At 47.6% G+C, this 24266-nt stretch overlaps 1 protein-coding gene across 1 annotated transcript in view; it reads left to right on the forward strand.

Moving 5' to 3' along the window:
• LOC106805106 (inactive phospholipase C-like protein 2) overlaps window positions 1–24266 on the forward strand; it is a 34859-nt gene that overhangs the window by 10142 nt on the left and 451 nt on the right. The window contains 14 exon segments of the mRNA XM_014806585.1: window positions 13809–13908; window positions 14883–15062; window positions 16550–16728; window positions 17848–17986; window positions 18275–18426; window positions 20332–20397; window positions 20399–20485; window positions 20575–20635; window positions 21309–21406; window positions 21775–21885; window positions 22724–22768; window positions 23201–23269; window positions 23537–23590; window positions 24013–24105. Of these exon segments, the coding sequence (XP_014662071.1) occupies window positions 13809–13908; window positions 14883–15062; window positions 16550–16728; window positions 17848–17986; window positions 18275–18426; window positions 20332–20397; window positions 20399–20485; window positions 20575–20635; window positions 21309–21406; window positions 21775–21885; window positions 22724–22768; window positions 23201–23269; window positions 23537–23590; window positions 24013–24105 (1434 nt within the window).

Raw genomic sequence — 24266 nt, forward strand, 5'->3', positions numbered from 1 at the left:
AGAGAGAGAGAGAGAGAGAGAGAGAGAGAGAGAGAGATAGAGGGGGAGAGAGTTACTTCACACAAATGGAGGTCTTTCAGATAAAAGGTTATTTCACGAATGTAGATGGTTTTGTCCATGTGCAGCACTGCTACGTGTACAGGTGGCGAGATTGTGTGCAGCAGGCGTGCGATGCTGCTTTCTGCAGACGGTAAAGAAGGTGTTACGCCTGTTAGTGCTGTAGGAACTGAAAGTCGGTGTATGCGATCAAGAGCGTATAAAGAAGGAGAGCGTACAACGGTGAAATGGTGGCCCGTTTTATTTTGACGATTCCTTGCGGTATTATTGATCAGCTGTCCTACCTTGTTAATATAAAACAAGCCGCTTGTCCCTACGATGCTCCTACGCTGAGCTAATGAGCGGTGAAAATCTGGTATTTTCGCCGAAAACCGACTCGAGATCAGTGTTTACTGCGACTGTCTCTAACAGCTACAGCGACCCGCCCCCGCCCCCGCCTTCGCCCCGCCCTCGCCCCGCCCCGCCCCGCCCCCGCCCCGGTTTTTAAGATCCCTTACTACAAGTATTGAGACGCTAACGTGCGTCGTATGAATCATCGGTAATGGGTGAATAATGTACAATGTAATGCATCTCGCGCCTTTGCTCATTAGCAACTAGACAAATTTGCACAATTTTGTATGCGCGGTACGTATACGGGCACGTGTAATAGTTGTGTGATGTGTGTGCAAGCGCGTGTGCGTTCATTCATGCGTCCGTCCGTGCATGTGTGTGTCCGTGCGTGCGTGCGTGCGTCCGTGCGCGCGTGCGTATGTATAGATGGATACACAAGTAGACACACATACGATAAGTACCGCAGTACCATACGAGGACTAGTGCGCAATCCGTGCCCTACCGTCAAGATGCGTGGATGCGGAGGTGGGTTTACTATAAGCTCCAGACTCCTCCTTTCCAAGAAGCCTTATCAGCTTCCTTCTCAGCTACGCATCAACGTACGTACGCAGGTGTTCGCGTCGGTGAACACGCGCCGCAATTTGATGCCAAGTACCATATATTAGTTAAGACGTTAAGACTGTCGCCAGCGTCGTCGTCTGCTCAGGATTGCTCCCAGCAACGGCAGTCGACTTATCCGTGACCAATGCCCGCCCGAAGTCTGTTGTTGTTGTACTGGGGGTTTAAATGTTGATCTTTTTGAAGTTTAGGATCTTGTAGAATCGTACAGCACTATCCCTCGGGTTGTGCTGACGTCGGCGGGCTCTGTGTACCTGGGTAATCTGATAAGTGGGCCGACGTTCTCCCCTCCGATAGCTGGGCTCCCTCTGAGAGCTAGCGTATATTCGCGTACTAGATGCGCGCGACGAATCGCCCGCGTGCCGGTATGTTTATCCGTTTAATTAATATGTTTGTGTAATCCATCGCTGGCACGCTTTCCTGCGCGCCCCCACCTTCCTGTCGCGCCGCTGCGTTTCCATAGCAACGGGAGAGTGTTTTGTGCCGAAAAGATCAGCTTGCCATATTGCCTCGTAGCTAGCCACGGCGGCGGCGGCGGCGGGGGTGGGGGGGCGGCGAAAGTCGCGTTGCACTTTTTCGATGTTCGACGCGCTGCAGTTCCGCGCCATCGGAGAAGTCCAGCGAGTGCTTCCTCTCCAACACAGAGCTCTTTCTCTCCGTCTTTCTCGCGTTCTCTTCCTCTCGCTATCTCTCTCTCTCTCTCTCTCTCTCTCTCTCTCTCTCTCTCTCTCTCTCTCTCTCTCTCGCTATCCCTATCGCTATCGCTATCTGTCGGTCGGTCTGTCTGCCCGTCTGTCTCTCTGTCTGTCTGTCTCTGTTTCTGGTCTCTCTGTCTGTCTGTCTATCTGTCTGTATTTCTCTTTGTTTGTCTGTCTATCCGTCCGTCCGCCTCTCTGTCTGTATGTCTGTCTGTCTATCCTTCCATCCGCCTGTCTGTCAGTCTGTCCGTTTATCTGTCTGTCTGTCTGTCTGCCTGTCTGGCTGTCTGTCTGTCTGTCTGTCTGTTTGCCTGTCTGTCTGTCTGTCTGCTTGTTTGTCTGTCTATCTATCCGTCCATCCGTTTGTCTGCCTGTTTGCCCCCCTCCTCTCTCTCTCTCTCTTTCGCTCTCTCTCTCCCTTTCTCTCTCTACTAGTTTTCCAGAGCACATAATCTGATAGCTGGTGACGCCAGCTATTTTCCTCTGCACGCGAGCCTTTATTTAATCATATGTGTTGCTGTCTCGCCGGTGAGGTTTGCCGACGTTCACATTATGATGTCTCGCAGACAGCGAATCTGGTTTCAACGCATCAACGAAAAATTGCAGGGGTGAGGGATGGACGCAAAGCGTAGATGGGGGTAGACGTAGCAGTTTATTTGTCGCTAGATGCAATAATGTAACCCAACACGTAGTATGATTGCTAAGGTTAGGGTTACAACATTTTAGGGAAGATGGATGGACGGAAAGCGTAGATGGGGGTAGACGTAGCAGTATATTCGTCGCTAGATACAATAATGTAACCCAAACCCTATCCTCTTGGGTTTGGGTTACATTATTGTATCTAATTCATCCTGAGCAGCGATCACGTTCAAGCTTACTCCGATCTCTGTCGTAACGTATCGTGACGTCATTGCTCGACGTTACATCGTCGTCATCGTCGTCGTAGCTAATGTTGTTGTTCGTGTTGCTGCTACTGCTACTGCTGCTTCTGCTGTTGCTGCTGCTGCTGCTGCTGTTGTTGTTGTTGCTGCTGCTGCTGTTGTTGCTGCTGCTGCTGCTGTTGCTGTTGTTGTTGTTGCTGCTGCTGCTGCTGTTGTTGTTGTTGTTGTTGCTGCTGCTGTTGTTGTTGTTGTTGTTGTTGTTGTTGTTGTTGGTGCTGCTGCTGCTGCTGCTGCTGCTGTTGTTGTTGTTTGACACATTTCCGAGTCCCAGCATCGCGCCTTACTTGTGAGCGGGCGCATGACTAGTGCGTGCCCCTGCCGCGTGCGGCGCCCCAGTCGCGACTGCCGCCGCTACCGCTCGGACTGCGCAGTAACCTCATCCGGCGACAAACGTCGCCACCGTCGCTGCGTCGCGTAGTTGACGCTGTGCGCGACGCTGTGACGACCGTGACATCACGTGTGCGAGCGTGTCTGCCGCCGACGCCGCGACTCCGTCACTCTAAGCAATTTAAGCACTCTAAGCAGACGAGCGCGGCGGGGGATTACGTCGCGCTATGTCAGTCGTCGGCCTCGTCGCCCGGTAAGACAGTAGTGTCTTCTGTCCGTACGCGCGCGTGCGGGCATGTGGGCGGGCGGACGCACCTGCCGGCGCGGCCGCGCGCGACTCACTACGTGCACTGATTAACGGCGGGGTGACATTAATCAGTCACCAACACTAGCGTCGCGTCACTGTCACCAACACTAGCGTCGCTTGGATGATTACACGCCGAGCCGACGATCAGCTGCCTCTGGTGTGACACATTATATCTGTGCGCGTCGGCAAGACGGTGTCGCTGCTGGCCGGGGTGCGACGTAGCGGTGAGAGTCAGGGTGGAGCAGCAGCTCGTATCACACACATCACGAACCCTGGAAACTCAAACTCTATCCGACACTAACGGTGCGTTATGCAATCAAGCGGTTGTTGCATTACAATCGGATGGAATTCTCGCTAAGTTGAATGCGTAATTCAACCTGCCAGCGGCTGGGGAGGGCTTGAGTACGTTACGATCAGTCAGAGAATTGAAGTGGCGGGGGAGGGGCAGCCATAGGATTTGCTACGACTGCAGTACAGACGGCTTAAATTCGCAGGGATACTTACGTCTGCACTCCGATCGGCCGCGATTTCTGTAATTTGTTATTATATGTGCAGCGCAATCAACTCTAGCCGCTTATACGGATTACGGCGTAGCCCAGGCAGAGCAATCTGTTTAGAAACGAGCTCTTTCGGCTTTTTTGCGAGGAAAGCCGTTAGCTTTGTTCTAGAAATATTGAAGTCGAAGAAGAGAGAAATCTTGAAATCGAGATCCCTAGAAATCGTTGCGAATGCATGTTGTGCAGTCACCTGAGATTTTGCGTTGATCGGATTGTTTTAAGCATGGCCTATTGGAATATAAAGCGTTCTTTTCATGCCGGTGTGCATGAATACGCGTGTAGTGTCTGTGTAGTGCCGCATGTACCATATATAATAGCATGTACCATATATAATAGCATGTACCATATATAATAGCATGTACCATATATAATAGCACTGGGGTTGTATAATTTTGTTCACCTTTCTGACAGATTCGCTCTATGTCCAACCTTTTTCTGGGCGTAGTAGGTGCAGCAATCGTGCTGTATGTGCAATCGTGTATGAGCTATCGTGCAATCATGGTGCAGTCCCGTGTTATGTTAGAACGGCCGACGCGCGTTAATTTATCGCTATTAAATACAGCAATTGCATACATATGAAGCAAATCTAAGGAGGCAAGAAGAGCGTCCTCTCATGTGTAGGATCATGGTTTACAATACAATACAATACAATTACAATACAATACAATACAATACACACAATGCAACGAAATACAATACACTAAAATATTATACGATACGATGCAATCTATATACAATACTCGTATAGTATAGGCGTTGGGTGACCATGTGACATTAGCATCGTTTTACGAAGGTGCCCGAGGGTGCCCGAATGTGCCTTTCCCGCTTCCGGTGCCTAAGGAAAATCGCCTGCTGTGTGCTACTGCTGCTCGAATCCCGAGCTTGTGTGTACGTGGTATCGTCAGAATTGTAAATGCATGCGTTGCGCACGTTATTGTATTTCTCTTGCTGTTACTTGCGTTTTCTCTGTGCGTTACGTAAGCTGGCGCTAGTTTGTATTGTGTTAACACACGACTCGGCAGTGACTAAGGCAGCGGTTTGTTAGAGATTCACTGAAACGTTTAGAGAGATTCGCTAACTTAAAGATGTCTGCCTATATGCCGTCGTGCGATTGCTGCCGGAAAGCTGCACGCACACGCGCGCACGCACGCACTAACTCGCTCACGCACGCACGCACGCACTTACTCGCTCACGGACGAACGCGCTTACTCGCTCACGGTACGCACGCACTTACTCACTGACGGACGAACGCACTTACTAACTCGCTCACGGACGCACGCACTTACTCGCTCACGCACGCACGCACTTACTCGCTGACGGACGAACGCACTTACTAACTCGCTCACGGACGCACGCGCTTACTCGCTCGTGCACGCACGCACTTACTCGCTGACGGACGAACGCACTTACTAACTCGCTCACGGACGCACGCGCTTACTCGCTCACGCACGAACGCATGCACGCACACACGTGCTGGCGCGCAAACACGCTAGCATCGATTGCATTGATCGGCTGCGCGGTGAAACCAGGCGAGCGGCGAGGTTCGTGTCTCCGGTCTAGCGTCCCCCAGTCATGGAGTGTGTTTCCTCCCCTCCCCCTCCCTCCACACACTGATCCTATCTCGCACAGCTTCCTCTGCATTATTTCATTTCGCCAGCAGCTACACACTGATGATCCGATATTGAGTTTTTACGGCTTTTCGCATTCATTCACGAGCGTTCACTCGTCATCCCGCCCCCACGTCAAGCGTAGTAGTACTAATCCGGTGGACTCTTTCCCCGGGCTGATCATGACGTAGTGATGGCTCGTGCGGGTTATACGTTATATAAATTATAACCACGTGCGGTTCTCGCGCGGCTGACACCAAGGGTGATGGAGGGGTGGAGAACGGTGAGAGGGAGGATTCGCCCGGCGGGGTTGCAGTTTGCAGATGAAATGCCCAACGAGGGGGGTGCTTGGTTGGATACGGACTTGTCACAATAGTGTTTGAGTTTAATGCGCGGAGGCTGAAGAGTCGGGGGAGAATCTAAGGGCGCGGGCAAGATGAGGATGGAGAGGTGGACAGAGGAGGGAGGGTGGTGGGGAGGGAGAGAGGAGACTCGGGTAGTGGAGGGGATAATCATGTCCTGTATACAGTAGCAGCGTCCTCGCCCCGTCCCCGCCTCAGGCGTGCCGCCAACTACGGTCCCGCGACGTTGATGCCACAAATTCTACTCCAGTGAATTGAACACAGCGATCAACTACTAGAATGCTTCACGAAAAATCTAAAAAAAAACGACACGAGTGTTTCCCCGCAGCAGAGCGAGAGCGAGATCTAGAGCGAGAGCGAGAGCGAGAGCGAGAGCGAGAGCGAGATCTAGAGCGAGAGCGAGAGCGAGAGCAGCCTTTAAGGCCTGAAGCCTGAAGCCGAGCACTTCATTATCGGATGAAATTAAACCGTACGACATCGACGATCGGACATCACCCGTGGGTTGTTATTATAACCACCGTGGGTTGTTATTACCCCGTGCCCCTGACGCGATGACGAAATCGGCGCCGATTTAAAATTCACCGTAGATTTTCTCTTAATGGATCTAGGCGAACGGAGGCGGATTTCCAAAACAAAAAATGATACCCCGTGTGCGCGAATTTATTTTTTATTCGTTCGTGGGGTGCGGGTTGATCAATTGTGTAATGCTAAATTTCTCAACGCGGCGCTGGCTTAGTTTTAATGAGTATCGGACACTCCCGCCTTCTGTTACCCACGAGTGTGATCAATCTCGATACTAATGGCAATTAAGCGAGTGTTGGGTGATGCGTGCAGCGACGGAGATACACACGAGCGCGTCATTATACAGTCGTTGCGAAGGCGAGTAGAAGTGGGCACGCCGTGGCTTCTCTGCTCTGTACGCTAGCTATTCTGTTACATCACGGCGATTTCTAATTGTGGAGGGCTCCTCAGCATCGGTAATGCATGTAACAACGCAGAGCAATTAGCGCGGTGTGCAGTGTGCGTGCCGCAGCGTGTGCGTGCCGCAGCGTATGCGCGCCGCAGCGTGTACGTTGTTGGCGGCTTCGACATGCCGGCGTAACATAGACCGACTGGTTAAGAGTCTTTCTATGTATCGGGAATGTGGAGCGCCCCTAATGGCCTACAAACTGTATACACACATACTCCCCCCCCCTCTCTCTCTCTCTCTATATATATATATAGCTAAGCGGAAATAACGCCGGCGTTGCCCGGGAAATCAGTGGCGTACTCAGTTGGTGACCGCTGTGCAAAGGAAAATACCTAAAAAATCCTAACTATCTCTCTATCCATGCATCCATACATGCATCCATTCCTGCATCTCATCCCATTCCATGCCATCCATCCCATCCCATCCCATCGCCAGTCGCATCCCATCCCACTCGCAATAAGAGAAAAACAAACATCCCATCCATCCATCCACCCACCCATCCCAATCCCATCCAGCCCATCCCACCCATCCCAATCCCATCCATCGCACTGCATCGCATCGCGCATGCCATCCCAATGCTCAGTCGCATCCCATCCATCCCATCCCATATCCGGCATCCCATCTCAATCGCATCCCATCCACCCATGACATCGCATGCCATGCCATAGGCCATCTCCATGCCAATGCCATCCCAACGTTAAAAAAAATAAGACCATTAAGAAAAAACAAATTAATAAATAAATTATAATTAAAAAGCCATAAAAACTAATACATAACTAAAGAGGTAGTAAAGGGACAAGGAAAAAAGGGAAAATAAAGTTCCCCAGCTGGGACTCGAACCCGAATCCGGTGGTAGGAGACGGATGACGAGCGATTACGCCACTGGCGTCCGTTAAGGTATAGCACCATGGATTCAGCACGTACGTGATGTTTGATCTGTACGCCTCCCATCTATTGATGATATAAGTTTCTCAAAATTTTTAACTTTTGTAACTTTTAATTCCCCCAACGTCTGATTCTGAAATATCTTTAGTTTTCCTCTAGCGCGAGTTTCTCATAGTTATGCGAGTACGACTAAGTCGGCTAACAACTTATATATATAGATCCCCGTGTGACTTATACCGATGAAATGTCACATTACTATATATAGTAATGCTTATTTTAGTCCAGCGACTGCTATCTGGGCTCTATATAATCTCATGATATAAATAAAAAATAAATAATAAATATAATATATTATATGGTATTATTATTAATTTATTATTTATATTGCTTTATACATACTCCTTGACGTACCCATGTACCCGTGTTTTTCCCCGTAGCCTTAGCCTACTTATCTATCATACGTGCAACCGATGAGAGCCTTTCACCATATCTATCAACGTGCAGCCGAATGAGAGCCGACAATATTATCAAACGTTGTAAATGCCGAATGAGAGCCTACCATGATCTATCATGACGTGGCGAGGCCGAAGAGAGCCTACCAATCTATCATATCGTGCAGTCGAATTAAGTCTACCATATCCTATCATGCGTGGCAGACCTAATGAGGTCTACCGATAATTTATCATACGTCAGGGCCGAATGAGAGTCTACGCATATGCTACCATACGTGCAGCCGAAATGAAGCTACCATATCTATCATAAGCGTGTAGCGAATGAGAGTCTACCAAATATTTTATCATACGTGCAGCCGAATGCAGAGCCATACGCATATCTATCATAGGCGTGGCCAGCGAAGAAGAGCGCTACCCATATCTATCATTACGTGCAGCCGAATGAGAGCATACATATCTATCATACGTGCAGCCGAATAGAGTCTACCATATCTATCGCATACGTGGCAGCCGAATATGAGAGTCTAGCCATATCTATCACAACGGGGCAGCCGAATGAGAGTCCACTTTATCTATCATACGTGCAGCCGAAATGAAGTCCTTACCATATGCTATCAAATCATACGTGCAACCGAATGAGAGCCTACCATATCTATCATACGTGGCAACCGAATGAGAGCCTACCATATCTATCATACGTGCAGCCGAATGAGACCTACCCATATTCTATCATACGTGCAGCCAGAATGAGAGCCGACAATCTATCATACGTGCAGCGAATGAGAGGCGCTACCATATCACAACGTGGCAGCCGAAATGAGAGTTCTACCATATCTATCATACTGCAAGCCGAGTGAGAGTCTACCATAAATCTATCACACCGGGCCGGCCGAATGAGAGTCTACCAATCTATCATACGTGCAGCCGAATGAGAGTCTACCATATCTGCATACGTGCAGCCGAACGAGAGCCCCTACCATATCCTATCATACGTGCAGCCGAATGAGAGCCTACCGATATCTATCATACGTGCAGCCGAAGGAGACAGCCTAGCCATTCTAATCATACGTGCAGCCGAATGAACCTACCATATCTATTCAATTCGTGCAGCCGAATGAGAGTCTACGCATATCTACTCATATCGTCAGCTCGACTGAGAGTCCTACAATCTATCACACGGCAGCCGAAGGAGAGTCTACAATTCTATCAGACGTGCAGCTCGAATGAGAGCTCTATGCCATATCTACATAGCTGGGCAAGCCGATGAGACCAACCATATCTAGCATACGTGCAGGCCGATGAGAGCCTAACCATATCTATCATTACGTGCAGTGCCGATGAGAGCCTACGCAATATCTATCATAGCGTGCAGCCGAATGAGAGCTACCATATCTATCATACCTGGCCGCCGAATGAGCGGCCTACCCCCTATCTACCAATACGTGCAGCCGAATGAGAGTCTACCATATCTATCATTAACTGCGGCCAATGAGAGTCTACCATATCTATCATACGGCAGCCGGAAGAGAGCCGTACGGACATATCTAAATCATACTGCAGCCGAATGAGAGCCTACCATTATCATCATAACTGGCGCGCGAATGAGACCTACCAATTACTACATAATCGTGGCGGCCGAATGAGAGCGCTACCATATCATATCAGAGGCGCCGTGCAGCCGAATGAGAGTCTACCATATATGCTTATCATAGCGTGCAGTGCCGAATGAGAGTCTACCATATCTATCATATATCGTGCAAGCCGAATGAGAGCCTACCATATCTATCATCACGTGCAGCGAATGAGAGTCCTACTCATATTCTATCATACGTGCAGCCGAATGAGAGCTACAATCTATCAACGTGGCAGCTCGAAGAGAGTCTACCATATCTATCACACGTGCAGCGATGAGAGTCTACCATATCTAAATCATACTGGGCAGCGATATGAGGAGCCTACTATATCTAATGCATACTGCAGCCGAATGAGAGCCTACTTACTACATACTGCGGCCCGAAATGAGAGCCCACCAAGTCTATCAGCAGGCCGGGCAGCCGAATGAGAGTCTAGCAATGCTATCATACGTGCAAGGCCGAATGAGAGGCCTACTTATCCCTCTCATACGTGCAGAGCCGAATGAAGAGTCTACCATATCATCATACGTGCGGCGAATGAGAGAGCCTACTATACTATCATAGCGCTGCAGCCGAATGAAGTCTAACCATATCCTATCATACGTGCCGGCCCGAATGAGAGTCAATCCATATCATCATACGTGCAGCCGAATGGAGAGCACCAAATGCTATCATAGGCAGCCGAATGAGAGCCTACCATAGTCTATCATACATGCAGCCGAATGAGAGCCTACATATGCTATCATACGTGCAGCCGAATGAGAGCCTACCATATCTATCACACGGGCAGGCGCGAAATGCAGAGTCTAACCATATCTATCATACGCGCCGCGAATGAAGAGTCTACCATATCTATCAACGTGCGAGCCCGAATGAGAGCCCCAGTATCTATCATACATGCAGCCGAATGAGAGCCTACATAATCTACATACGTGCAGCGCGAATGAGAGCCCTAACCATATCTTATCACACGCGGCAGCCGAATTGAGATCTACCATATCTATCATCACGGTGCAGCCTGAATGTAGAGTCTAACCAATATCATTATCATACGTAAGCCGAATAAGCCTACCATATCTAATCATACGGTGAAGGCCCGAATGTGAGTCTACCATATCTATCATACGTGCAGCCGAATAGAGCCCACCCATATCTATCATACGTGCAGCGCGAAATGAGAGCCTACCATAATCTATCATTACGTGCAGCCGAATAGAGTCTATCCATATCTAATCATACTGAAGCCGAATGAGAGCGCTACCATATCAATACGGCGCAGCCGAATGAGAGCTCTACCATATCGTATCATACGTGCAGGCGAATGAGAGTCAGCCATATGCTTATCATACGTGTCTAGCCGAATGAGAGCGGCCTAACCATATCTAATTCATACTGCAGCCGAATGAAGAAGCCTGACCATATCTATCATACGTGAAGCCGAATGAAGTCTACGCATAATCTTATCATACGTGCAGCCGAATGAGAGTCTACCATATCATCATCACGTGCAGTCCGAATGAGAGCCTACATATGCTATAGATCATACGTCGCCGAATGACGAGCCTACCATATCTATCATACGTGCAGGCCGGAATGAAGGCCTACCAATATCTATCATACGTGCAGCCGAATGAGAGGCCTACCATAATCTATCATACGTGGCAAGGGGGCCGAATGAGAGTCACCATAGTCTATCAACTGCAGCCGAATGCGAGCTACCCTATCTATCATACGTGCAGCCGAAGTGAAGTCTACAGTTATCTATCATAACACGATGCACCCGAATGAGAGCTACCCATAGTCTATCATACGTGGCGCGCCGAATGAGAGTGCTACCATCTCTATCATCGTGCAAGCCGAATCGAGAGCTATCATATCTATCATACGGTGCAGCCGAATGAGAGTCTACATACGTCTATGCATACGTGAAGTGCCGAATGAGCAGTCTACCATATCTGATCAAACGTGCAGCCGAAGAGAGTCTACATAGTTATCATACGTGCAGCCGAATGAGAGCTACATATGCTATCATAACTGCAGCCGAATGAGAGTCTATACGCATATCTACAACGTGCAGTCCGAAGGAGAGTCTACCATAGTCTATCATAACGTGCAGCCGAAGAGAGTCTACCATATCTATCAAAATACGTGCATCGTCCGCATGAGAGTCCTGACCATATCTATCATACGTGGCAAGCAGGAATGAGGAGCCTAACAATATTATCAACGCTGCGCCGAATGAGAGCCTACCATATCTATCATGACGTGCAGCCGAATGAGAGCCTACATATCTATCATACTTCAGGCCGATGAGAAGTCCACATATTATTCGATACGTGAGCCGAATGAGAGCCTACCATATCTAATCATACGTCAGCCGAATGAGAGCCTACCATATCTATCATCGGGCAGGTCGAACTGAGAAAGCCCCCTTACCATATCTAAATACATCAGCGCGAAGTGAAGATCCTAACGCATATCTATCATACGTCAGGCCGAATGAGAGTCTACCATACCTCTATCATAACTGTAACGTGCAGCCGAATGAGAGCCTACATATTTTATCATACGTGCAGCCGAATGGAGAGCTTACGCTATCTATCATAACGTGCAGCGAAGAGAGGCCTACCATATCTATCAGACGCTGCACGGCGAATGAAGAGCCTACCATATCTACTCACACGGGCTGCCGAATGAGAGTCTACCATATCTATCATATCGTGCAGCCAATGAGAGTCTACCAATATCTATCATACGTGAAGGCCGAATGAGAGCCTAGCATATCTATCATACGTGCAGCCGAATGAGAGTCACCCAATCTATCGATAGCGTGCAGCCGAAATGAGAGCCTACGCATATCTATCATACGTGCAAGGACTGAATGAGAGCCTACCATATCTATCATACGTGCAGCCGAATGAGAGCCTACCATATCTATCATACGTGCAGCCGAATGAGAGCCTACCATATCTATCATACGTGCAGCCGAATGAGAGCCTACCATATCTATCACACGGGCAGCCGAATGAGAGTGGAATAAACTATAGAGCGAACACAATGCGAACAACTGAAAACCACATCTTATTTGCGATCGCGATATCAAAGATCGGTACGTCTTTACGCATTTGTGCCTCGGCTCAGAAACGTAGCAGGCACAGGCGGTTGGTCGTGTTGAAACAAGCAAGAATGAATCCCTGTTATTAATTAATTAATTAATCGTATTAATCATATGATTATAAGTACAGTACGTTGCTCAAGCTACGTACGTGCGTAACCTTACTTAACACGATTTAAAAATCAGACTTGGGTTTCCATTCATTTCTTTCGTTCTACAATTCATGTGCTCTCGATATGGATTATTTCTTGAAACGCCAGACGAAAAATTACGGTTTCACTCGTCGCTACTCAGTCGAGTCACGAAATTTGGCCACCTAGGAATTCGCTCAGGCAGCGTTATCTACAGTATGAGCTCGTTGTCTCATTGTCAACAGGCTGGCGGATGAGGCTCGTGCGATGGCATCGGCTTTATTCGACTTTATCTACTCGTGAAATGGATCGTAATTACTCGTAATTTCGATGTCATCTCTGTCGGCATCAGCTTCCGTGGTCGATGTTGTCTGAATAAAGGACCCGCGCGGTGCTATTTGTGTTGTGTGTGCACCGTGCTGGGAAGCGATTGCAGTAAAAAAAAAAAGCAGCTTAGTGTGGAGCTTAGTGTGGTTGGGTGGCCAGTTGAGTTAAAACTTAAAGTACGGTTTTACGATGTTGTCATGTTAGTTAACGGAGGTTAAAGCCGTGAATAGCGGAGGTTAAGACCGTGTAATAGTCATTGTGCGGACGTGTGCGTACGTATGGGGCACATAAATGAGAAATAAGCTCATAATGTGAATACCTTCCTCTGATTTCTTCTCTTACGCATTACATAACTTGGAAGTCTACAGAATATTATTACTGCTACTACTACCGCTACTATCACTACTGCTGCCGCTGCTGTTTTTGCTGCTACTGCTGCTGCTGCTTCTTCATGTACTGCTCTAAGTCTCTAACAAAAAATTCTTTGCAGGAATCGATGAAGCGATATAAACTGTGCAAGGAGCTGTCAGATCAGGTGAACTACTGCGAGGCGGTGAGATTCAACGACATCCAATCTGCGCAGAAAACACGTACGTACCCTTGCCCCGTCCCATCTCAGAGAGTCGTAAGGCATTTGCATTCGCCAATGACTTGCATTCGCTTTGTGTAGATTCAAGAGCAAGGCCGTTTTAACGACAGTCGAATTTCATGGTTGCGAACGAATTTCTTGCCGAATTCGTACGTCTGCTAACGTTCCATGACGGTGGCGCTCAGAGTTGGTCGCTGTTTGTTTATTTCAAAAGATTGATACAAAAGTTTCAGCGAGTTGCATTCTTGCGTGCCGCTCTGTTGTTGCCAGCTGCTTGATTCATTGTCAGAATAGGAGTGTAATACTGCGGTGTGCACTTTGTATCTTGGAAGTTGGGTTATATTTGGTTATTTGTGGTTATATTTAAGATTACAGGGTTTGGTATTGGATGGGCAGATGACATGTTAATATAAAGCAGCTCTATATACATTGTCTTGTACATACTTACTTACTTACTATGTACATCTAGTCTTGTCAAGTTGCAATGCATTTATGCCTTTGGCATTGTGTTGGCACTAAAGATAGATTCAAAGCAATTTCGCTATCTAAATTTCCGTGTCTCCTCAAGTGCTACCGTGTGTGTGACATTCACAGAAGTCTGTGGGGGTAGGCTATAGCCAGTTCTCCACACTCTGTTATGAAAGAATCAGAGCATCTCTGCGGGCAAAAGTATCAATTATGTGTTAATTTGTTAAGTAAGTCCGAACAACTGTATTATCTGTGTTGAAGGTTGTTAATCTATTTCATGAATGATTGATTACATTAGTACCTCGTAATAAAACTCCTGTGTTTGCACGAGGATTTAATCGCATAAATTCACCCTGCTAATTACAAAATCATCATTGTTGTTGCCTTCACTTCACTTCACAAACCTAAGCTAAGTAGCTTAGGTTAATATAAGCTTATTTAATCATATATAATATTGAAACACGATTAGCATACGTTTATATTGGAAGGTGCTGCCATCTGTTGCAGAACATTTCTGGGAGACGTGTTCGCTGAGTGAGTCGGCTGCGGCGAAGCTCGCGCATGGCTGCCCTGAGGACTTTGTCAACTACAATAAGCACTTTCTAACGCTGGTGCACCCGAATCAGAACAGGGTCGACTCCAGCAATTTCAACCCTCACGACATGTGGAACTGTGGCAGTAGTATGGGTACGTGTAGCTAGAGGTGTCTGGTGTAAACGTGTAATACACGTGATATGTGTGACCGTGGCAGTAGCATGGGTACGTGTCGTTAGAGATGGGTCGTGCTCACTTATACACTCTTACTCTTACTCACTACTTAGAGGTGTAACACATGATGCAGAACCATGACAGTAGCCGAAGTATGTAGATAGAACAGAAGTAGAACAAGTTGTGGATGGTGTACATGCTATTTTCTAGATGTGTACAGGTGTAGGTGTAGAGGTGTAGGTGTTTTGTTAACGGTGTTTCAGCCAGTAATGTTACCACTGCGCTGCACTGCTCCATGCACACTATTATGTTGTAACAGCATTTGTTACTGTAGCGTCTATTGCGTTACGTGGGACGTATATTATCTTTTTAGGCCTGTAATGTGGCAAGATGTGGGCAAATCGAGGATAATCACCAGTTGTTACTCTGCGCTGGTTAACCACAAGAGAATCATCTAGCTAATGGCCTCTCTGTGCAGGAACAGACTGAATAAATGCAGTTTCATCCGGCTAGCCCTAATTTCTTGCTTGACTTTTGTCGGACATCTCGAATATCACAAGCGAAAAAGCCGGAAAAAACTGCAGGCCTCTTTACGCATAGAGCAATGCTTATCTTACCTAATATACTTTAAAGGGACACACGATCCTAAGTTTCTTGCATATTTTAAGTTAAAATAGGTTTAAATTATGCTACATACAACATTTTATTGTTCAATGTTGATTAGAAATTTAATATTTTATTTTAAAATTTACGGCTATATTGTTGCTTACAAGGACGGTGGTGCCACTACTAGCGCATCTACGTTTTAAGTTGTGCATCGCAACTTTGCGGCTGCAGGCTACAGACCGAGGGTGTTTCTTATTTATCAATTTAAGAGGAGAAGGATTGAAATATCTTATACACAACTCTTTAGTTTCAGTTATAATATGGACGAATTTGTCCTAAAATTAAAATCGTTCCTTTAAATAGCAGTTAGGTATAAATATAATCACCCTTTTGTGATTATCCCTCGGTCTGTAACATGCAAAATAAATTGCCAAAAGCGCAACTTCGTCAGGGTGGCACCAGCACAATCACAGGGTGTCATATCAACGGCCAACACCCACCCACCCCCGCTCCGTTACCCCATTTCCCCATCACCGGCATCTACGGGCGTGTTTGTTTGGTCAGATCCACGGATCTCGATCCAATGGATTCGTTGATCTGACTGTTTGTTTGGTCGGATCCACGGATCTCGATCCACCAAACCCGACCCTGCTAGCGAGGTGGATTCGAACGGGATCCAATATGGCGGCCTGCGCCTCAGCCAATCACAGCTTGTTCTTTATTATGAACCATCCCGTGATAGGTCACAGCGAAACGTGAACCGGTGAAAGTGAGTTTGCGTTTATTTGGTCCAGGGTTCGATCCAGTGGATCGGTATTCGTGGATCCGACCAAACAAACACGCCCTTCGTCTGCTTACAGTGGCGATGAACTATCAGACGCCGGGTCTGATGATGGACCTCAACACGGGCTACTTCATGCAGAACGGAGGCTGCGGCTACGTGCTGAAGCCAGCGATCATGCGCGAGGAGATCTCCTACTTCAGTGCCAACACGAAGGGATCGTTGCCCGGCATCTCGCCGCAGACGCTGCACGTGAAGGTAGGTGGCGCCGGCGCAGCGGCACGGGGATCGACGCGAGCGCGGAACGGATTCGCGATGAGTCGGCTGCGTATATACGACGAACTATGCTTGAGAGAGTGAGAGGTGGTAACTGCAGAGGGGTAGAAGAGGGGGATTGACGGAGGAAGCGAGAAGTGGTAAACAGGGAGGGTGGGATTGAAGAGGGAGCGAGAAGTGGTAAATAGGGAGGGGAGGGATTGAAGAGGGAGCGAGAAGTGGTAAATAGGAGGGGTGGGATTGAAGCGAGGAAGGCGAGAGTGGTAAATAGGAAGGGGAGGGATTGAAGAGGGAGCGAGAAGTGGTAAATAGGGAGGGGTGGGATTGAAGGAGGAAGCGAGAAGTGGTAAATAGGGAGGGGAGGGATTGAAGGAGGGAGAAACGGAGGAGGGACGGAGTGAGGATGGCAAAGAGAAAGAAAGTAAAAGCGATAGAGCGAGATGCAGAAAGAGAGCAAGAGAAACCACCTTACATAAGCTGTCATGGCTTTAGCCTAATGGTGTGCACTGTGACACTGTTAGTGTGAGCGATAAGTAAGCAATGGGCCAGTTGTTATTATATAGTAGCACATGGTTTTTCGAGAGTCATGAAGTTGTGTCGAGAGCAAGATAGGGAAAGAAGTGGAAGATAGAGCGTGAAAGTGTGTGAACGTGCATGTGATAAAGGGAAAAGGTGAGAGTGGGTGAGAGAGAAAGAGAAAGGTGGAGGGAGGAGGAGTAATAGAGATCGTGTGCATGTGTGTGCAAATGAGCGAGAGAGACAGAGAGTAAGAGAGAGAGAAAGTGGGAGAGAGTGAGAGAGAGAGAGAGAGAGAGAGAGAGAGAGACGAAGAGTGGGAGGGAGAGAGAGAGAGGTGGAGGGAGAGAGAGAAGAGAGAGAAACAGGGGAAAGAGAGAGAGAGAGAGAGAGAGGGAGAGGGAGAGGGAGAGTGGGAGAGAGACAGAGAGAGAGAGAGTGAGAAAGAGAGACAGGGAGGGAGATCAAAAGCGAAAAGACAGCATTAAAACCCAGTCACACGTTACCCCGCACAACCTCATCTGCGCCATCCGCACATTACGACACGCTATGACTCGCTAATCGACCTCGCCGGCGTCGTTGCAGGTGATCAGCGGGCAGGAGTTTCCGAAGCCGAAGGGTTCCGGAGCGAAGGGCGACGTCATCGACCCGTACGTTCTCGTCGAGACGTTCGGCATTCCGGCCGACTGCGCCGAGTCGCGCACGAAGACCGTCGGAACGAACAGTGAGTGCCGCGAACCTGCGAACCTTCCTCGTTGTTCCCCGCCTTTGAAGTCTCGCTCAGAACCCCACCTGTGGTGTCTGTTGTTCACAAACATTGTGAATAGTTGCGACTATCGTGAACCTGAAATGTCGTCATTTTTTGCACGACGCTTCACTTCAAAAGCTATGAATTTTAAGAAGGTGGAAGAATAGTAGTCATAACTAATCGTGATGTTTCTGACAATGGGTACCTGAACCCAAGAACTACCTAAAACTCTAATTAATTCTTACGTGGCACGACCCCGTTTAGATGTCCTACCTGTGAGCAGAGTGGCAGTGATAAAAAATAAAGGTGAAATGTTTGTGATCTGTCAGAGATGTCCTTCACAAGCCATCGCCATGGTTACGCACACTAAAAACTTGCTTAAAAACTACTTGGAGCTACCGAGAGTTACTATAAAAGTAGCACAACCCCGTATAGATGACAACCCCGAATTGCAATGATTAAACAGAGCTGAACCCTCACGAAATGATTTCAATAACCCAAGAAATGTGGTATGATGTTGAGAAATTTCAAAATTTGTGGCCATGAAGTTATACTTAGGCTAAGAGTATAATTATTGACAATTTCATAGGCAATATAAATGTCATACAATTTAAGCGAAATGTACTGTTTTATTAAAGCAATAAACGTTAAAAGTATTAAATTTAAAAGAAGTTGTAGCTTTTTCATCATAGAAAAGCATTGTCGACAGAAGTCACAGTTGATTGACTGGATCTAGATTGTGAAATTGTGAATGCTGTTGCCGGTGGCACTGTCTCAAATTTCTCAAGTCTGATTCTTGACGACTTCCGTTCACTTCCGTTTATTTTACAGTTGGAAATATGTTCTCTATATGAGCGCATACATTTATTGTTGTGTAACCTATAATTTTATATATGCTTTCGGTATGAGTGCTTATGTTCACTGTTGTTTATTGTATCCCCCGCGACGAAGTCGGCGGGGATACTATGGTTTCATGTTTCCCCAGCCGCCGCCGCCGCTCGGTCTGCCGCAGAGAATTTTCTTCTGCTCTATAACTCGACCCCTACAGTTGACCTAGCGTGACCAAACTTGGCTGTCAACTATCACATCTTGGAGTAGGTGTACAGACGCAGGTCGGCCAGGGGCGTGTCGGGGGTTCGAACAGAACCCCCCCGACCCTCCCCCCAAGCACAAAAACAATTTTTTTGAAAATTGCAAGAACTTTCACCTCAGCGCCTTCCAGTTTTAGCTGAATAATTTCGCAAAATCTCCATCGTGCGGGAAGGAACAGTGAATACCCCCCTCCCCACACCTCCCCCGCTCGGTCGCTTGGCTCCTCGCGCCTGCGCTCGCTTCGCGCCCGAGCGAGGGCGTGTACAGGGGGGTCCAGGGACGCCGGACCCCCTTGCGTCGCAGCAGACAAAGCTATCTGAGGGCGTGTAATTTTAAAAAATTGCTGTGGCGAGGGGCCCCCAGACCCCCCTTTCGCCGGCTCGCCCAACTATGGGTTCGGTTAGAACCCCCCTGGTACAATTCCTGTAAAACCCCTGCGAGCAAATTCAAACACTGAAAAACGAACCCCCCCCCCCAATAGGAAGCTTGGCTACGGGCCTGTACAGAGTACCAAAACCAGGTCACTGCGACCTTTATTTGACCTTACCTTGACCTTGATCATATTTCCCTTTCGCTCTCTAACTCGGTCCCTAATTGACCTAGCGCTACCAAACTTGGTATACTTACCATCTTGGGGAGAAGGTGAGCAGCGTACAAAACCAGGTCACTGCGACCTTTATTTGACCTTTATTGCATCGACTTGATCATATTTCCCTTCTGCTCTCTAACTCGGCCCCTAATTGACATAGCGCTACCAAAACCGGTCACTACAACCTTTATTTGACCTTTACCTTGACTTGAAATCATATTTCCCTTCCGCTCTATAACTCGGCCCCTAATTTGTTCCTTCTCCTAGGCGTGCTTTCTGTACGAGTTCTTTACATTACTCTACAGGTGAAAATATGTTTCTCTAAATGAGGTTTTATATGGCTGTATTATTCTATCCGATTGAGAAATATCTTCCCCACTATGCAAGTGCTAACTTTTAGCTGCTGTAAATGCGATTATCAACAGCTCAAAACGTCTTTCACCCGAGCGAATTTGTTTATTTATTATTATAATTTTTACTGTTATAAAATGTTTATAATGCCTGTTAATACAATGCCCACAGTATAAATGCCTGTTATAAAATGCATGCCGATGAATTTGTTATGCCGATTATGTTTTTATGTTTACAGTTGCAGCTCCGATGCCTGTTTCACAGGTTTCAACCCATCTGACTGATGAAGAGCTTTGAGTTCTACATCAACCTGCGGAGCTAAGCACTCGTCCGCTTCGTAGTAGTTGGGAATGACCGAATACATAGGCGACGACTTCATCGGACAATACGTGATCCCGTTCTTCTGCCTACAGACCGGTACTATTACACATACTCCATATAAAGTACGTGATCCCGCTTCTTCTGCCTTACACCGACCGGATACTATTACACATACTCATATAAATACGTGATCCCGTTCTTCTGCCTACAGACCGGTACTATTACACATACTCCATATAAATACGTGATCCCGTTCTTCTGCCTACAGACCGGTACTATTACACATACTCCATATAAATACGTGATCCCTTCTTCTGCCTACAGACCGGTACTTTACACATACTCCATATAAATACGTGATCCCGTTACTTCTGCCTACACCGACATACCTATCTATAATTACTATCCTTTTCTTACAGCCGGTACTATTATCAACCCCATATAATACGTGATCCCGTTCTCTGCGCCACAGACCGCGGTACTATTACACATACCCTCATATAAAATACGTGATCCGTTCTTCTGCGACTAAGACCGTATTATTAACAACATACTCCCATTGAAATACGTGATCCTGTTCTTCTGCCTACAGACCGGGTACTATTACACAACTCCCATATAAATACGTGATCTCGTTCTTCTGCCTACAGACCGGTATTATTACACATACTCCGTATAAGTAGAAGTATCAGCAGGAGAGAAAGCAGAGGTAGCAGGTGGTAGCAGCAACAATATGAGCTATATTAATACGTATAGTATATATATATATACAATAACCCTTAACGTACATATAATACAGCTATTTGGCTACATTCTTTCACATTATGGCCTTTAATCCTTCTATACAGGGTATTTTTCCGACGATAACAAACAACTGCTCGGTCGCACGTCGAATAAAGAAACTCGCTTTATAATTGCTTCACGTATTTATTTCTTCATTCTCAGGTTACCGGCACATCAGGTTGTTATCGAACACCGGAGAGCCACTAGACAATTCAACCCTGTTTGTACACATAGCAATCACGAACACTCGCGAATCTGAGGTGAGGGCATGGTACAGAGTGAAGGTAAATCGCATGTCCTTCTTCTCGCACTGTATTGATTGCAGTTGAGCTTCTCGCGCAATGCTATTGAATTCACGATGACCGTAGCGTTTGCCTCGTCAGTTTAAAATTATTGAGTCGATTGAAAAAAGACGGAAGTATTTTTTACCGTTGACTGTGCGTTGATTCGTAAATCGCTGCAAGCTAGGTGTATGAGAAACGCAGTATCTTTTTTTTAGCTGCGATTACTGCATCTCTGAAAAAATGTTCGCTACCAACAATTGGTTGCTTTCACCAACATGTAGCTGTAGGGGTGAGTCTTGCGAAAATGCACGGTGGTAGAAAGCGATTTCACTCTTGTTATTAAGGGAAAACCACAGGGCAAGCGAGGCAGCACTGTGCGAAAGCCGAGTAAGCACTTGCGCGAGGGCAGCTGTGTCAAGCTCATCGGTGTCAAGAGCCTGGACGACTTGTTCAAGGTAGGCTCGTCATGCACAGCCATGCTTGCACGCACGCACGCATGCATGCATGCACATCAACGCATGCACGAACGCACATACGCACACACGGACTGACTTCTCTCTCTTTCTCCCACTCTCGCTCCCTCTACCACTCCATCTCCTTCCCCCTTTCTCCCTTTCTTCCCTCTCCTGCTCTCTCTATCGCTATCTTTTCTTTCTCTCTCCCTAGCTGTGTTTCCCCCTCTCTCTCTCTGCCTCCTCCCTCCCTCCTTCCTTCCCCCTCTCTCTCTCTCTCTGTCTCTCTTTCGATTAGAAGCCATCTGCTGGCCTCCGTTAACTTATCCACAAGCACATCCCCCTCTTCCTGACCCTCTTGCATCCCCCCTCCTTCCCTCGCCTTCTCCCCCTGCTCGCCTTATCCCTATCTTCCTCCTCCTCGCGCACTGCACGCGCAATATCCCACGATGGGATTTTGCCTTTCTCGCCTCTCCCGTCCTCCTCTGGCGTCTCCTTTCCGCACTTGCACGCACAATATCCCACGATCTCTCAACTGCACTCTCACCCTCCCCCCTCTCTCTCCGCTCCCCTCATTCGCGCTTCGACACGCCCGCGGGCAGCAGTATAACCCACGAAATGTCCGCGGTCTTTATCTACTTCTCTCCCCGAACACGTTGTGCGACGGCAGCGGTTCGGTGCTTGAGGAGGCCGCAGGAGCTCGCATCAACGTCGCCGATAATGGTAGACGGCCACTTTAAGGACTGTGGCGCGCGACTGCATCAACCAGACATCAATCAGTGCATAAGGCACATACGACTCGCGCGCGCGCTTGCGATGTCCATACGACGCCGACGCTAAGGCAACCCGGCCCACGCCGCGAACCAGATCGTCATCGAGCAACGAGGTAGCGAGCGAGTGAGTGTGTGGAGCCACTCAAGTGAAGCCGCAGCACGCGGGAGACAAGTGATCCGACGCCGGCCCAAGCAAGTCGACACTCGTGCTGCTGCTGCAGCCAGAATATGCGAGCGCGCGGCGCAAAACAGTGACATTGGCTTCTCCGCATGCATTCAGATGAGTGCCAGACGAGCGAGCGGCACGCAGAAGATGGGTTCATAATTGCGAGACTAATTCGTTCGAGTCTTTAGAACGAGAGATAAAACGATCACAGTTCAGGTGGCTGAATTTCTAGACCAATAAGTGAACGATTCCCAGCAAAAAGTCTAGTACAAGAAATATGTAATCTCCGAGAAGTTGTTCTAACATAACGTAAGCTATTCCAGCGAGGTTTGTCGACTTAAGCAGTGCGTTGTTGTAATGACTCACTTGTTTTTCTCAGTTTCCACGTGTCGAGGTCACCGGTATTGTACCAGACTCTCTTCGCAAGGTTTTAACTGCATTTTCAAATGTAAGCACATACTTGATGTTCAGTGTGGTGATATTTATGTATTCTTGTATGCAGGTAGTAGGTGTGTTTGGATGCATATCTGCTGATATGCAGTTTGTGCACGCATTCAGGCCTAAAGTTAAACTGCGCTGGGAAAACGTGCCAGAGAAGTTTTCGAATAAGTTTTTATAATATAGGTTTTACATTCTTAAAGAAATCCATGATGGTTGTAATTATGTGATTAATATAAACAATTATGAGAGCACTTTGCCTTATTTATGTTTACAGATGGTAGAGGCTTGCAAAAATCTCATAGACAATGCAGAACCATTAAAGGATAAGGTGAGATGTGTGTGTAGGTGAGAAAGCTGTGCATGTTGTGCTCATGTGTGTAGCCAAGCTACAAGCACAGCAGTCGTTGACTAATCGTTCCTATTGGATAGATGGTAACAGGTGATTTTGGTTGATTGCTGTGGATCTCATTACAATTTGCAAGTATAATGGAGAAATGTGCCTACCCAACAATGCCCTTTTTTCTTTTATAGTATATTGCTGCATTTAGCACTGTGCCCAGTGATGCACTGTGCCTTCTTGATAATCCCACACTGGTTGTCGTTAGTGCATCTACCTGTATCGGTTTTCATTACATGCATTGTTTACATGAATTGGAAGAAATTGCAAAAAACTGCCAGAAAACGCGAGAAATCGCCAGACCGATTCCTCTACTGAGTCCGTAATTGAGATTCGTCGGTTTTCTGCTGCAGTTGCTGGCGGTGGACGAGAAGGCACTCGAGTCTTACGCAGACCTCAACGAGCTCTGCACCCTCGCCGGTCTAAAGGGCCGAAAGATCACCAAGGTATGCAACACGGAGCGTGCCGCGTGTCTCCCGCCGAGCCGAATAGGGGGAACGCATAGACACATCGATGGATAGCGTGATTGATAGACGGGTGGATGGGTGGATGGATGGATGGGTGGATGGATGGATGGATGGCTGGATGGATGGATGGGTGGATGGGT

Source organism: Priapulus caudatus, unplaced genomic scaffold, assembly GCF_000485595.1.
Source record: "Priapulus caudatus unplaced genomic scaffold, Priapulus_caudatus-5.0.1 Scaffold100, whole genome shotgun sequence".
NCBI lineage: Eukaryota > Metazoa > Priapulida > Priapulimorpha > Priapulimorphida > Priapulidae > Priapulus > Priapulus caudatus.